A 16409-nucleotide genomic window follows, 5' to 3' on the forward strand; every position below is an offset into this window, starting at 1 on the left:
TTCGGGCGGAAAAACGGACCTTGCAAGAGCAGGTCTGGACGGTCCGGAAGATGCCACGGCATCTCCACGGACAGTTGGAGCAGGTCCGGATACCAAGCTCGCCTGGGCCAGTCCGGTGCAATAAGGATGACTCGACGGCCCTCCATTCTGATCTTGCGCAGGACTCTGGGCAAGAGAGCTAGAGGGGGAAACACGTAGGACAGACGAAACTGGGACCAGTGTTGAACCAGAGCATCCGCGGCGAAGGCCTGAGGATCGTGGGAGCGAGCCACGTAAACCGGAACCTTGTTGTTGTGACGGGATGCCATTAGGTCCACGTCCGGAGTGCCCCACTTGCGGCAGATTGACTGAAACACTGCCGGGTGCAGGGACCACTCGCCACTGTCCACGGATTGACGGATGAGATAATCTGCCTCCCAGTTTTCTACGCCAGGGATATGGACTGCGGATATGGTGGACTTGGAGTCCTCCGCCCATTGAAGAATGCGTTGGACCTCCAACATTGCCAGGCGGCTGCGTGTCCCGCCTTGGTGATTGATGTAGGCAACCGCTGTCGCGTTGTCTGACTGGACTCGAATGTGCCTGCCCGCCAACAGGTGGTTAAAGGCTAGGAGAGCTAGAAGCACAGCTCTGGTTTCCAGCACATTGATTGAAAGGGCTGACTCGGACGGAGTCCAAGTGCCCTGTGCTCTGTGGTGGAGATGTACCGCTCCCCAGCCGGATAGGCTGGCATCCGTGGTGAGAATCACCCAGGATGGAGTCAGGAAGGAGCGCCCTTGGGACACGGAGAGGGGTCAAAGCTACCACTGAAGAGAGCTCCTGGTCCGTGGCGACAGAGCCACTAACCTCTGTAAGGAGGAAGGCCGCTTGTCCCAACAGCGGAGAATGTCCAGCTGCAGAGGACGCAGATGGAACTGGGCAAAGGGAACCGCCTCCATGGAGGCCACCATTTGACCCAGCACCTGCATCAGATGCTTGAGGGTATAACGGTGGGGCCTCAGGAGAGAACGCACCGCCAACCGGAGTGACAGCTGTTTGTCTAAGGGCAACTTCACAAGTGCCGGCAAAGTCTCGAACTGCATCCCTAGGTACGTGAGACTCTGGGTCGGAGTCAGAGTGGATTTGGGAAGATTGACAATCCACCCGAATTGGGCTAGGGTGGCGAGAGTGAGCGAAACACTCCGCTGACAGTCTGCGCTGGATGTACCCTTGACCAGAAGGTCGTCCAGATAAGGAAGCACTGCTAACCCCTGGAGGTGCAGGACCGCAATCACTGCCGCCATGACCTTGGTGAATACCCGAGGGGCCGTGGCTAACCCGAAGGGGAGAGCCACGAATTGGAAATGATCCTCTCCTATTGCAAAACGTAACCAACGCTGATGTGACACTGCGATTGGCACATGTAGATAGGCATCTCTGATGTCGATGGACGCCAGGAACTCCCCTTGGGTCATAGAGGCAATGACTGATCGCAGAGACTCCATGCGAAAATGCCGCACCCGGACATGCTTGTTGAGAAGCTTGAGATCCAGGATGGGCCGGAAGGTACCTTCCTTTTTTGGAACTAGGAGGAGATTTGAGTAAAAACCTCTGAACCGTTCCTGAGCGGGAACTGGGACAATCACTCCGTTTGCCTGCAAGGACGCCACGGCCTGCGAGAAGGCGGCGGCCTTGGAGCAGGGGGGAGTTGAGAGAAAAAATCTGTTTGGAGGGCTGGAAGAGAATTCTATCCTGTAGCCGTGAGATATGATGTCTCTCACCCACTGATCGGAGACTTGGTTTAACCAAGCGTTGCCAAAGTGGGAGAGCCTGCCACCGACTAAGGACGTGGCTGGAGCGGGCCGAGAGTCATGAGGAAGCTGCCTTAGTGGCAGAACCTCCTGCGGTCTTCTGCGGACGCGCTTTTGGGCGCCAGTTGGATTTATGATCCTTGGCTGAGTTAGCGGACGAGGCGGAAGGCTTAGAGGATGACCAGTTGGCGGAACGAAAGGAACAAAACCTCGATTGATTCCTACCCTGGGCGGGTTTCCTGGTCTTGGTTTGTGGCATGGAAGTACTCTTCCCGCCAGTAGCTTCTTTAATGATTTCGTCCAGCTGTTGACCAAACAGCCGTGAACCAGCAAAAGAGAGCCCAGCAAGAAACTTCTTGGAAGAAGCATATGCCTTCCACTCTCGAAGCCACAAAATCCTGCGGATAACAAGAGAATTAGCTGAAGCCACCGCAGTGCGGTGAGCAGCCTCTAGCATGGCAGACATGGCAGAGGATGAAAAAGCTGAAGCCTGAGCAGTTAAGGTAACCATCTCAGGCATAGATTCCTTGGTGAGGGAATGCATCTCCTCTAGAGCAGAGATGGCTTTGAGAGCCCACACTGCTGCAAAAGTCGGGGAAAACGCGGCCCCCGCAGCTTCATACACAGATTTGGCCAGAAGATCAATCTGACGGACAGTGGAATCCTTAAGTGAGGTGCCGTCAGCTACCGACACAACGGTCCGGGCCGAGAGCCTAGACACCGGAGGGTCTACCTTTGGGGAGTGAGACCACTCCTTGACCACCTCAGGTGGAAATGGAAACCGGTCATCAGAACCACGCTTTGGAAAGCGTTTGTCAGGGCAGGCCCTGGGTTTGGTCACAGCGGTCTGAAAACTGGAGTGGTTAAAGAACACACTCTTCACTCTCTTAGGCGCGGTAAACTGATGCTTTTCCGCCAAAGAGAGTTGCTCCTCTGACACTGGCGGATTGAGATCCAGCACAGAATTAATAGAAGCAATCAAATCACTAAGATCTGAGTCACCCTCAGAGAAATCGATGGGATACATAGCCTCCGAGCCCCCAGTGAGGGCATCCTCCTCATCTTGAGAGTCAGCTCTTGAGACAGAGCCGTGGGATGGGGAGGGGAAACCCTGCGCATTCTCTTAGAAGGACGGGGTCTGGGATCAGATGATGAATCCTCCGTGAGCTCCGATGGACGGAGGTCAGAGGAAAGGAGTCCTCTCTGTCAAGAGTATTAGAGGCACCCTGTGAGGGGGGCTGATGCATATTCATCAAAGTCCTGGACAAAAGCCCCATGGACTCAGCAAATGACTGGGATATGGACCTAGAAAAGGACTCTACCCAGGCCGGGGGTTCAATCACAGGTGCAGCAGCAGCCTGAGAGACCACTGGGGGTGAGACTCCAGGCTGTGGCACCGCCAAGTTAGAGCAGACATCACAATGTGGATAGGTGCTCGGCTCAGGCAGCAGGAGCTTACATGCAGAATAAAGCTTTGGAGCCTTGCTCCTTGTGTGAGACATGCTGCTGGAGTGGGGGCTTTGCAGAGAATGAACCCCAGGGAGAATATACAGAGGTCCACAACCGGAGACCGGCTGTGGCTTACCAGACCGCTGAGCGCGGAGTTGTGTGCCCTCCAGATCCCGAAGCCCGGTCCCCCAGTGCGCAGCACCTCAGCAGAGATGCAGAATGCAGGATGTCCCAGAGCAGAGTGAACTCTGCCTGAGAAGAGGGCGTTCCTATAAAAGAGCGGGAACTGGAGGGCTATAGAGACCTGCAGGGAAGGAGGGACGCCCCAGCAGTGGGGAGTGTCCCTCCCCTGCGTAGAACGGCCGCCGGGAGGAGACGAACCTGTCCCTCTGCATGAGTGACATGCGAGGGCAGGAAAATGAAACTAGGCCTCCGGCGAAGCCGGGGCCTAAATTTAAGCGGCGAGGCAGACAAGCAGGCACCATCGGCGCGGTTCTCAGGCAAAAGCTAGAGAACCCGCCGGAAAAGTTAAAACAATCACATACAGCATACTCTCCCCTTACAATAAAGAACCGGGACCCCCAACATAAACGTCCCAGGTACTTAGCTGCTGAGACGCAGGGCCATGTCCCTGGGGATGAGTGCTCCGGTCCAACAGAATCCTCAAGGGGCTGTGGATGGAGACCGGACTCCTGCCAGGCATGGAGACTGTGCTGGCTCCCACTTCAAGCCAGTGCCCAGAAGGGATGGTGAATGAGCGCGGCATGTAAGGCTGCAGCCTTGTAAATCAACCATAACAACACCGCCGACACAGTGGGGTGAGAAGGGACATGCCGGGAGTCCAGACATGGACCCGCTTTTCTTCAAACTCTTTCCAAAAGTCAAACAAATCAGATGAGAATGCATGTGTGGATGTATGCCTCCTGACACAAAGCAATAAACTAGCTAGGACTGGCTACCAGGGGGTGTATAAGCTCAGAGGGAGGAGCTACACTTTTAAGTGTAGTACTTTGTGTGTCCTCCGGAGGCAGAAGCTAAACACCCATGGTCTGGGTCTCCCAAAGGAACGATAAAGAAAATCTGCTGACAGATTCACTTATAACAGACTCTCCCCCACCTTTGAAGCCTTGAAAAGCAATCTGAAAACTCACTTCACAAAAAAAAGGTACACATTTTTTTTTATATACAAGTGCTTCTCAATAAATTAGAATATCAAAAAGTTATTTTTTTTCAGTAATACAATACAAAAAGGGAAACATATATATTATATATAGTCATTACACACAGAGTGATCTATTTCAAGTCTTTATTTCTGTTAATGTTTATGATTATGGCTTACAGCCAATGAAAACCCAAAAGTCATTATCTCAGAAAATTAGAATATTGTATAAGACCTACTGAAAACATGATTTTAAACTCAGAAATGTTGGCACCTACTGAAAAGTCTGTACAGTAAATGCCTCAATAATTGGTCGAGGCTCCTTTTGCATGAATTACTGCATCAATGCAGCGTGGTATGGAGACGATTAGCCTGTGGCACTGCTGAGGTGTTATGGAAGTCCAGGTTGCTTCTACATTGGTGGTCTGGTGTCTCATCTTCCTCTTGACAACACCCTAGAGATTCTTAATGGGGTTTAGGTCAGGCGAGTTTCTGGCCGATTAAGGACAGTGATAAGGTGGGTGTTACCCCAGGTATTGGTATTTTTGGCAGTGTGCACAGGTGCCAAGTCCTGCTGGAAAATGAAATTTCCATCTCCCAAAAGCTTGACGGCAGAGGGAAGCATGAAGTGCTCTAAAAGTTCCTGATGGATGCCTGCACTGACTTTGGTCTTGTGGGACCTACTGAGTGGAGCCGGCCACGATCCCTGCAGCATTGCGATGTCCTCCTGTCTGTGCCAGCGCGGCTGTGTGGACACGCGCACAGCGATGACGTCATCCCTGTGAGCACCGCTAGTCTCCACACAGCGCAGCCGGCAGACAGGAGGAGATCGCGGTGCTGCAGGGGAATGGTGAGTTATACTGATTCACTGCCCCCCGCGCCGATAATGATGTGCGGGGAGCAGTGAATACAGCCGCACATGATCACTCCAGGCTGTAGTTGCCAGGGGTGATCACAGCCGGCTGTTTAATATGCGCGCACCCCCCGCCCACCTATCAGTGCCGGCTTCAGCGCTGAGAGATGGGCGTGCATATGTAATGAGCGGGCCCACGTGGTCACGGCAGGCGCTGCTACAGCCTGCTCATGCCCCCGATGACCCGCTCCACCGCAGCACCCTCGTTGACCGCAGCCCTACATTCAGACTATAAGACGCACTCCCCACTTTCCCCCAACATTTGGGGGGAAAAAAAGTGCGTCTTATAGTCCGAAAAATACGGTAGTTCAGGGGAATTGCCTAAATCCCCCTAAAAATGGTGTTCACACGGACTCCAGATAAAGAACACTACTTTTTTTCTGAAAGCATACGCCTTTTAACATATATACAGAAATGTAGTCCATTGGGAATTCATCTAAAGCCCATTTATTCAGGGAGATTTAGATGGAAACCCCCCCCCCCCCCCCAAGCAAAATCCAGAACTGTGGTGTAAACAGGACCTAACCCTACTGTCACTAAAGTAAGAGAAGCTTTTACCCTAACCTACTCTTTCTTTGCCCCTTTGCCTAGTATAGAGTAAGCCCTTGGGGGTAGGGCGCTTTTCCCTCTGAACTAGTGTGTCACTTATGCAGTAATGTATATTGTAATAGTCTTCTACCCTATTATATACCATAGTATGTACTGTAAAACCTGTCTACACCTATCCAATGTACAGCCACCCCAGAAATAAAAGAAATAGTATATACAAAATACGTAAGCTGGGTGGGGGGGGGGGGGGGGGGTGCAGACACTTCACAACCTGTGTACACCACACTGTTTCTCCGTAAGACAGTAGGACTGTTTCATGTCCGCACTTGGATGCCTGGAGAAATCATACGTGGTTAACTTTTCTCAGATGATGATACTTCAAGAGGAGAAGGCTGATGCATACACAGTATGGCTCTTGGGGTTTCTCTCTATGCTCGGAGTATTATGCTGTGCATAATGAATACAGCCACAAGTCCTCATTACTACATCCACGGGAAAGGAAAAAGTCTACATTTCAATTTCAAAAGGTGTGAGGGATACTCTGGGGAACTGCGCCTTTAATGTCTTCTAGAATAAACAGCTTAACAGAATTCCAATAAAATCCCGAGCATCTTAGTCATCAGGAGAAAGTTTTAGCAGCGATCCTAAAATTCAGCCTGTCTGATATAAGCCATGCTGAGGACCCCTCAAGAGTGCACGGTAGAGGTGGTGTGAATTGATTAATTGATTTGCACGACCCGGTCCCAAGGGCCACAACAATCTATGGTCGCTGGACGGGATCCTTGGGAATGGCTTCTTATGTGATAGCATCAGCAGCTCTTTTTTTGATAACTTGGGCTGGTGCGACATCACAAGTGCATCATACTGCAACATCGTCATTGTGGCAGGCTGGCTAATCGAAAGATGAGGTGGTTATCAGGTCTTTCATCCAGCAGCCAAAGAATACAGCCATGGCTGATGGACGGGTCGGATAAATCAATACTGAAGGGTCAATGCAAAGATATCAACAGCAGTTCTGTAATATAAGAGGTTAATAAATCCGAAGCAAATGTTCTCAAATCTTTGCATTATGCCATTCTTCTCTCATTCCACCTGGAAATATATCCCTTTACAGTCTGGCATGGCCAATCAGGGATGGCTGCCTCAGGCATTGCCCTAGAGTCTTCTGTGAAGAATATCACTACAGTAAAAACAGTGTTACCAGATATGTTAGAAAAGTCAATTCAGCGAGAGCCGTCCAGGACCAATTCATTCTCCACATCAGTCACGCTTCACAGATGTCACCCTGATATCAGGGCAAAGACTGACAGGCTGGGAATCTCACCTACTCATTAGTACTGTCAGCAGGAGAACACGTGCCACCACTCCCAACATGATCATTTTAGGGAATACTTGTAAACCCCATGGAATAGCATTTTAGGGGTCATTTTTGGTTTTTTTATGCTGTCAATTGTGCCATTGTTGTCCTGTCTGGAAATGTATGAAGAACCTGATTGTGCAAAGACACAGCCCTCTGATAGTAGTATCCCATTATCTATTAATTCATAAAGGAACACCAAATAAGTGACAAGATTATACCAATAGGTGCTCCCAAATAGTTAAAGAGAACCTGTCTCCTACTCACAAGCGGAGCGGTCTGGTCCGATGGATGTTTCTGGACTTGACCCAGCGCCTCCTCATTTCTTGTGATAGCCATCCTCCTCCTTGCTTCGTGTGGATGATGCGTCCTATGTCATCCACACAGTGTCCTCCTGCACATGCAAACGTGTCTCTGCCTTGCTGTGGGTAGAGCAAAGTACTGAGGGGAAAGGTCAAAGACCGCCTATGCATGAGCAGTACAATACATTGTCCTGCCCTCAGTAGGGCAGACAGAAATGCACGTGCGCAGGAGCGCAATGGAGGACACTGTGTGGATATCATAGGATGCATCATCCACATGAAGAAAGGAGGAGGACTGTGATTGCAAGAAACGAGGAGGCACTAGGTCAAGTCCTGCAACACTCATTACACCAGACGCCCTACAGGTGAGAGGTTCCCTTTCATTCCAAACAGACAAGTCAGGAGAGACTGCAGATCATCTCCTTATGGGCTCATTACAGCTGACGCTGCAGTCACGTCACCACCATCAAAGCTGTGGCAACCTTCCAACCTACTGCAAGGAAAACGAGATCCAGCACCAAAGTAAAACTCGGCTTTATTTGAAGTTGTTAAAACATGGTAAAAGAAAAAAAATTCGGTAACACCCGGTGTCATAATTTTTTATTTCACCATGTTTTAACGACTTCAAATAAAGACGAGTTTTACTTTGCTGCTGGATCTCATCTTCCTTGTTGTTCTGATCCCGTGGATGCTAGCGATGTAGATCTACCTTCAACTCTGTCCTTATGAGCAACATCAAATGGACTAATACATGTTTCCTATGGTGAGCTGATAACCTTTTTTTGTTTGCTTCCATCCTAAGGTCTCCATCCCCATTACCCTATAGACTGTATGCCCACTAGGGGTCCTCTTCCCTCTGTACCAGTCTGCCACTGTTATTCTTGTTCATTGTACAGCAACATAGAACCAATGGTGCTCTACAAATAAACAATAATATTCACAGTTTAACCCCTTAAAGGGAATCTGTCACCACTTTGACCCTTTTAAACTGTTAATATGGTCATACAGGTTATGGAATGCTTAAAAAAAAAAAAAGAAAAAGAAAAAAAGAAAAGCTATGAGCTCATCCAGGCTAAGGGGCAGATGCTGCCTGGAGGATAACTCCGCCTCCAGAGCGTATTTTACATAAAAGGGGTGTTACCTGTGTGATGGCTGCTCTGTGTTCTCACTGCAGCATTGTGAGTGATTCTAACTAACATCTACAGGCTCCTCTCAGCTTCATCCTCCATCTCACAGGCAGACAGGGTTACAACATTGTTGCAATAAAGCAGAGCTCAGAGAGCTACAAAGAATGTGTTTCAAACTGGCAAAACCCCATATATTTAAAAGGGAACCTGTCACCAGGTTTTTACCCTAAAAGCTGCGGCCACCACCACCGGGCTCTTGTATACAGTATTCTAACATGCTGTATATAAGAGCCCAGACCGCTGTGTAAAACATAAAAAAACTTTAGAATACTCACCTAAACTGGTCGCTGCGGTGGATGTGGCTCACATGGGCGTCTCCATTCTCCGGTGCCGGCGCCGCCTCTTTTGGCCATCTTCGTCCTCCTTCTGAAGTCTGCGTGCATGACGCGTCTACGTCATACACACTCGCCGGTCCCACGCATGCGCACTATAATACTTTGATCTGCCCTGCTTAGGGCAGATAAAAGTGCGCCTGCTCAGGACCGGAATGCCGGTGAGTGTGGATGACATCAGATGCGTCATGCACCGCGGCTTCAGAAGGACGACAGAGGCGGCGACAAAGATGGCCGAAAGAGGCGGCACCAGCTCCGGAGGACGAAGACACCTATCTGAGCCACATCCACCGTAGCGACCAGTTTAGGTGAGTATTAAAAAATATTTTTTATGTTCTACACAGCGGTCTGGGCTCTTATATACAGCATGTTAAAATGCTGTATATAAGAGCCCACTGGTGGTGGCCGCAGCTTATAGGGCAAAAAACTGGTGACAGGTTCCCTTTATAAAAAAAAAAAAAAATCTCTGGAGTCAGTTATCTTCCAGGCAGCATCCGCACCATAGCCTGGAAGAGCTCATTTACATTAAGTGATATCAGCTTTTATTACTTAGGCTAGTTTCACACTACGTTTATTTAACATCCGTTCAAAACGTTATTTTAGCAGAAATACGGATCCTGCTTTTACAGCAAAAAACGTATGCAAACGCATCTGTTATTTTGCAGGATCCTGCACTGGATGTTTAGGGGCGGGCATTGGAGTCATGTGATCGGGAGTGAGGGGAACTAGACTGGGAGCCGGCTTCTGACAGCTGCAGACACTGGTAACCAAGGTAAACATCGGCCTTGGATACCCGATATTTATCTTGGTTACGAGTGTCTGCAGCTGCTAGGAGCCGGGCTCCCTGCACACGTAACCAACGTAAACATCGGGTAACTAAGAGAAGTGGTTACGCGATATTTACCTTGGTTACGAGTGTCCGCAGCTCTCAGGTGGGAGAGAGAGGAAGGGGAGGAAGGGGGAAAGACATAGATAGAGAGAGAGGGTGAGGGAGGGAGGAGGAGAGAGAGACAGATCACGCGAGACTGGTTCTGGGCATGCTCAGTACTTTCTGGGCATGCTCAGTACAAAAGCAGGATCCTGTCTATCAGCACGCCAGCGTTCACCTGCGTTCGCGTGCTGTTTAGTCAGGATCCGGTGACTTGCAGTATTTGGACGCAGCTCAAAAACGCTACAAGTAGCGTTTTTGAAACATGTTAAAAAACTGCAAGTCACCGGATCCGCACTATAACACACGCAAACGCAGGTGAACGCATGTTAACGCGAGTCCATTGCAAATGCATTGAAATGAAAACGCATTTGCACTGGATCCGCTTTTCCGCTAAAAAAACGTTATGGACGGATGTTAAATAAACGTAGTGTGAAACCAGCCTTAAAAGTGCAGAAGCACACATCTTTTATTACCGTATTTTTCGGACTATAAGACGCACCGGACCATAAGACGCACGCTGGTTTTAGAGGAGGAAAATAGGAAAATAAAATTTTAAAAAGGAGTTGTCCGACAAACTCAAATTTTTGGTAAGCTAATCTGTGCTGTATTGTCATATAAAACACCCCTACATTGTTATTTTTTGTTTTCTAACTTTTGTTCCTCTTGAATTCACCCTTTATTCTCTGCAGCTCTTTGTTTACATTCAGCTCTAGCAAACTGACCACTTCCTGTGCCAAACCTCCCAGTCACAGCTGGCACCGCCCAGCCTCACTGTCCAGCCTCGCTCTCTGCCCGCCCCCTGCACACACATTCCATGTCAGTATTCTGCCCCAGCCCCTGTCCTGTTATCACTACAGCGTTGCAAATAACAGCCGCGCACCGCACACGCACACCGGACTCTGCACCGCACACGCACACCGGACTCTGCAACGCACACCGGACTCTGCACCGCACACGCACACCGGACTCTGCACCGCACACCGGACTCTGCACCGCACACGCACACCGGACTCTGCACCGCACACGCACACCGGACTCTGCACCGCACACGCACACCGGACTCTGCACCGCACACGCACACCGGACTCTGCACCGCACACGCACACCGGACTCTGCACCGCACACGCACACCGGACTCCGCACCGCACACGAGAAAATGCATAGGACAGTTAGTTATGTAATTTATACCAAATTTGGCAGCACACTACTATTGAGTACATGGTGGGAATCAGATGGGAAAGAGCGCGACTTTGTATTTAGAACGCAGAATCCGTTTGAACAGATTTTAGCCTCCATTAGCGCCTCCCCCCGATATTTTCAGTGACAGATGACGGACCTTAGTGGGGGCTGAATCAGGATTTTTATTGGTAATATTTTGGGGTGTAGAACATTTTTGATCGCTTTCAGTATAAGGCTGGGATCACATTCTTTAACACTTACGTTGGGGTTTCCATGTAAAACCCTAAAAATGTGATTCACACAAAACTTGGGATGGAACCACTCACTCTAATAATGAGGCAGATGGAGACACCTTGGATTCCGATTGGTGTCCGTTTTGCTGGTGTCCATCTTTTTAGGCGTGCACAGAGCTGTGGTCATGAAACATTTGTGCGTTAAAAACATTTTTAAAATAATAGGACACTGCCAAGCAGGAACAGAGACCAGACGGAGTCCAAAGTGTCTCCATCTGCCTCATTACAGTGAGTGGTTCCAACAGGGTTTTGTCTGAATCGCGGTTTTAGTGATTACAGAGAAACCCCAACGTAAGTGTTAGGCGAAGAGCGTAGGATAAATGTCAGCCAAGCCTTATTCTGATTTTTGGAAGGTAGAATGAAGAAACAGACAGCAGTACAGTAATAGTTTTTTTTATTTTTGCAGTTGACCGTGCGGTCTTAGTGATGGGGCGGGATTTATTCTGCAGGTCGCTGCAATTACAGTAATACCAAATTTATATTGTTTATGTTCTGCTTCTATCACACAGTAATAATGCCTTTTTTTTTTTTTTTTTTTAAATAAAACAGTTGTTCTGTCACCGTATTCTGAGAGCTGTTAGCTTTTTGGTGAACAGGTTTGTGTAATGGGCTTATTTCTTGCGAGATGAGTTTGAGATATCTCAGTACCATTTTGGGGAACAAAACATTTTTTTTCTCTTTTTATTCAGATTTTTCAGATGAATGAACAAAAAACAGGAATACACTTTTTTAGTGGTTCACTGTGCGGTAAAAATCAGTACGGTTACAGCGATACCAAAGTTGCATTGCTTTTTCTAGGCTTTTGCTGCTTTACACACAAAAAACTGTTTTTAGTGGCAAAATGGGGTTTCGTAATCTGTGTGCGCTTTTTGTTTTACTTTACTTTTTCACTTTGTGCCACTATGGGACATTTTTTTTTTACTCTGATCACTGGTCTCATCTATTGCTGTACTCGTGTATAACAGCACATGAGATCGGTCAGTGACTTACTGACTGGCTGTAAGACTCAGCTTATAGCTGGATCTTAGAGGCCACAGTACTCTGGGGTCATCAGATGACCCCACAGTATCATGACAATGATCGGCACCTGCGACTATAATCACGGGGACGATCCTGCCATGGAGTGGTCTTTTAAGCCTCAAATAACCTCTTGGATTCCAGAGTTAAATCAGCTCCGATTGGTTTCAAAACCAGTTGAAGTCAATGCCTGCGGGTGTCTGCTGTCATCTACAGCTGTCACTCACGAGATTTGATAGTGTTACGTGGCATTATACAGTAATTCTTCAGCACCATTAAAAAGCGGAGCTAAGAAATAATGCCCTTCAATGACCACTGTTAAAAAGCATATTGGCGGTTAAAGGGTTAAAGTAAAACTCAATATGGATACATTTTAACCGATTATACTTAATAAGGAAATAGAAGGCAGCCCTCCAGTGTGTGCTGTGGGAGGTCGGCACGTTACCATTTTAAAGAGGCTCTGTCACCAGATTTCAAAATTCAATTATATAGGTCTCTTAGAACTGATAAAGTTAGTGTACTTATGATTATCTGATAAATATTAGTAAGTCCACCTGTCTCATCCGTAGAAAAAATGAATTTGTATTGTGAAATCAGGTGACAGCAGTAAATCACTGTCTATGCAGGTTGGTAGACTGCACAGAATGATATATCCAAAAACAGCTTAGAGGGAACCGGTCATTCATTCTGCTTGAACCAAAGGCAGCATAATTCAGAGCCTGGTTACACAATTTACTTAGAAATGCTGCAGGACCATAGGGAGATTCCGGATAGTCCGATGTGGCCCCCTTCCTCTCTGGCTTCTCCACCGCTCTGCTCCACACATGGGCGAGACTTGTCAATTTATCTGGAGCCGTGAGGGAGATGTCAGCCAAGAGCCTTGCTGGACTATCCAGGGCTCCCCCCTCCGCTCCCTGGCCAGAATGTCAAACTGCTTTGTTTCATATTTCATGCTGCTCCTGGCTCAACCAGCATGAATCTAATGGCAGGTTTTAGAATGCTAAAAGGTAGATTTGAAAGTATACACCAGAACATAATACTCACGTGTGGTGCCAAAGTTTAAAAAGATGTGCCCGCACAAAAGACAAAGGGCATGGGTATTGCTGAGCAAGCTCCAAGTACTCCTCTGCCATCTCCCACACAAAGGGACTCTTCCCCTCAAACAAGGCTGGATTGTGAAGGTTTCCCTCTAAAATAAAACCACCCATGAGTAATTATAACAGTCTAGCTCAGCAACATAGACACAACCAAACTGGATCTACTGATGAGGGAACATATTTTTGGACCAATTATTGTACAAGTAGGTATTTTGGGGAATGGCTTGTGAAAGATCAGAATCCATTTTGAGTCTGTGATATCCATCTGATACTTAACGCTGATGTCATGGTGAGCAGGTAACGCTGGTGGGAGGGGAAGTTTCACATTTCGGGTCACGTCTCTACTGCTTTTATTGGTGCATAGTTCAGAGGGAACTTGTCCTTTGTCTGTGACCTTAACTGGTCACATGTGCCAATAAAGGAGAATTCTTTGATTACATCATACTAGGTTGTGTGCTGTATTGATTTCCCTAGCGCTCGTAAAACAAATCTTATAATTTAGGGTTCAAGAGACATACCGTAGGAGTGTATTTCGCTCACAGGCACCACTCGTGTCTGCATGAGGAGGTGAGTGGTGCCAAAAACAAATTGTCTACTCTTGTCAACTGGGATACATCCATGATACATGCAAACCATATATGCTACCCAGCAGATATGAGGAGACAACAAATCATTGGCAGAACTTAGAATTGAGTAGCACCAGATAATAGCCAAGCGTAATAAAAAAAAAAGGACAAGAGTAATAAAAAAAATTAGAGCATCTATAAGTGAAGACACCCTACCAATAAACTTATTTTGATCACTTGTCTCAAGTGCATATTATCAAAAGGTAAAAGTGTGCACCAGCTTCCTATTGTGAGTCCATATGATGTGGAAGTGCATGTCATTCATGAGTAGTATCTAGTAACACATCTCAGAAGGATTCAGATAAAAGGGGCCTTTTTGGGTGGTTAAGCCACCACCAAACCACATTCTACGACACAGAATAAATGCTAGCTGACCAGTAGGTCCTGAGATGTAAGGTCTCAATTCTTGGAAGGCATGCTATATATGTTTTCATATGACAGTAGTATTCTTAATTACTAACCCCAAAAGACAGCAAATAAAATATTGTACAGGCCTGACCAAAAGGAACCAACCTGCACTCATCACTCCGTGGACTCCAGTCTCTTGAATACAGCGTTCCACATCACTAAGGTATTGGATATTCCCATTTGCAAAAACTGGGATGTTTACAGCATTTCTATATTTTAGATAATGAGTAAGCACAACAGAAATTAAACCTGGCCATAGTGATAAGCAAGAATGAAATACCATACAGTGTCCAGGAGAAAAACAAAATGTTAGAGAAAGAAGGGAAAGGTTAATAAAAAAATGGGATAAAGTGGAAAGCTTCAGAGGGAAGTGCAAAAATCACGTGGTGGTGAGAGACAGAAAAATAATTAAAAATGGAGGGAAACAAGGACAGGGACAACATTGTGTCACAGGTGACCCAAGTATGTGGACCTAGGACATCCAGTGTACACAAGTTCTGGACTCGGTCCATTTTACCTTGTATTGCCAGAAATGGAACGTGTGCTTATACACTCACCTTACAGCTTTAATATGTTCCCATGAAGCAACTCCAGTTAGAGGACCTTTCTGCTCTTTGGTGCGGCCATGAACTGTGAGGAGCTGAAACAGAATCTTGTAAGGGGCCAAGGAGATAGACTGCTTTGGCTGTCTGGAGTGTATCAAATACCCACCTGGCACCCGGCTTTCTCCAGTAACTTGGCATAAGTGACAGTCTTTTCAATCTCAGGGAAAACTCTGATTTTACAAGTGATGGGGACAGACAACTTCTCGTGCGCCAGCCAAACTAAGATCAAATTAAAGAAAAGCTGAAATCCCGAGATAGGAAATAAAAAAAGCTGCAGACCACTAATGACACATTACTCTACAGAGACTTACTCATCTTCTCCAGCAGCTCCCATTCTTCTTGTAGAAATGCTCCATAGTGACCTGGTCAATGGAACAAAGGCACGTTTAGGAGAAGCTACAGAATGTAGCAGTGCATGGCATAATGTGTTATATCCTGAATATAAGGGCCAATAGTGACCAGTAAACTGGTTGTCCTTTTTGTAAGGATTCCTATTGACAAGTCTCAACTGAAGTAATTGTTGGAAGCCCCACTAATCCAATGGAATCGCTTGGTGGGAACACAGCGATGGTCCTGCACGCATAACTTTGCATTATTCATTTTCAATTGGACTAATGCAGACTACAGTCATGGACAAAAGTGTTAGCACCATTGAAATTGTTGCAGAAAATGAAATAGTTCTCCCAGGAAATTCTTGCAATTACATGTTTATTTCCCTTGTGTGTATTGGAACACCACCAAAAAAAAAAAACGAAGAAAAAAAAAAACAAAAAAAACAAAAGCGAAATTGTTGCCACCTTTCCAAAATTGTGGGTAACCAACTTTGTTTCAAGCATGTGATGCTCATTCAAACTAAAGTGTGGCAAGAGGTGTGGACAAAATGAAAACCACACCTGAAGCCTGAAAAAAAAAAAAAGGGGAGAAGTTGACTCAATCTTTGCCCTGTCTGTGTGAGCCACACTGAGCATGGAGAACAGAAAGAATATAACTGTCTGAGGACTTAAAAAACAAAATTGTTGAAAAATATCAACAATTTTAGGGTTACAAGTCCATCGCCAGAGATCTTGACGTTCCTTTGTGCATGGTGCACAATATGATCAAGACGTTTATAAACCATGGCACTGCAGCTAATCTGCCTAAATGTGGTTCGCATACAAAAATTGATGAAAGATTGCAATGCAGGATAGCCTGGATAGTGGATAAGCAGTCCCAATC

General features: G+C 47.0%; 1 protein-coding gene across 1 annotated transcript in view; it reads right to left on the reverse strand.

The window, feature by feature from the left end:
- Window positions 1-16409, reverse strand: part of DUS1L (dihydrouridine synthase 1 like) — a 45127-nt gene that overhangs the window by 20770 nt on the left and 7948 nt on the right. The window contains exons 3-7 of the mRNA XM_075349736.1: window positions 15506-15556; window positions 15301-15413; window positions 15147-15229; window positions 14695-14798; window positions 13503-13647 (exon numbers count right to left, since the gene is read on the reverse strand). Coding sequence (XP_075205851.1) covers window positions 13503-13647; window positions 14695-14798; window positions 15147-15229; window positions 15301-15413; window positions 15506-15556 — 496 coding nt within the window. The remainder of the gene's footprint in view (window positions 1-13502; window positions 13648-14694; window positions 14799-15146; window positions 15230-15300; window positions 15414-15505; window positions 15557-16409) is intronic.

Source organism: Anomaloglossus baeobatrachus, chromosome 5, assembly GCF_048569485.1.
Source record: "Anomaloglossus baeobatrachus isolate aAnoBae1 chromosome 5, aAnoBae1.hap1, whole genome shotgun sequence".
Taxonomy (NCBI): Eukaryota; Metazoa; Chordata; class Amphibia; order Anura; family Aromobatidae; genus Anomaloglossus; species Anomaloglossus baeobatrachus.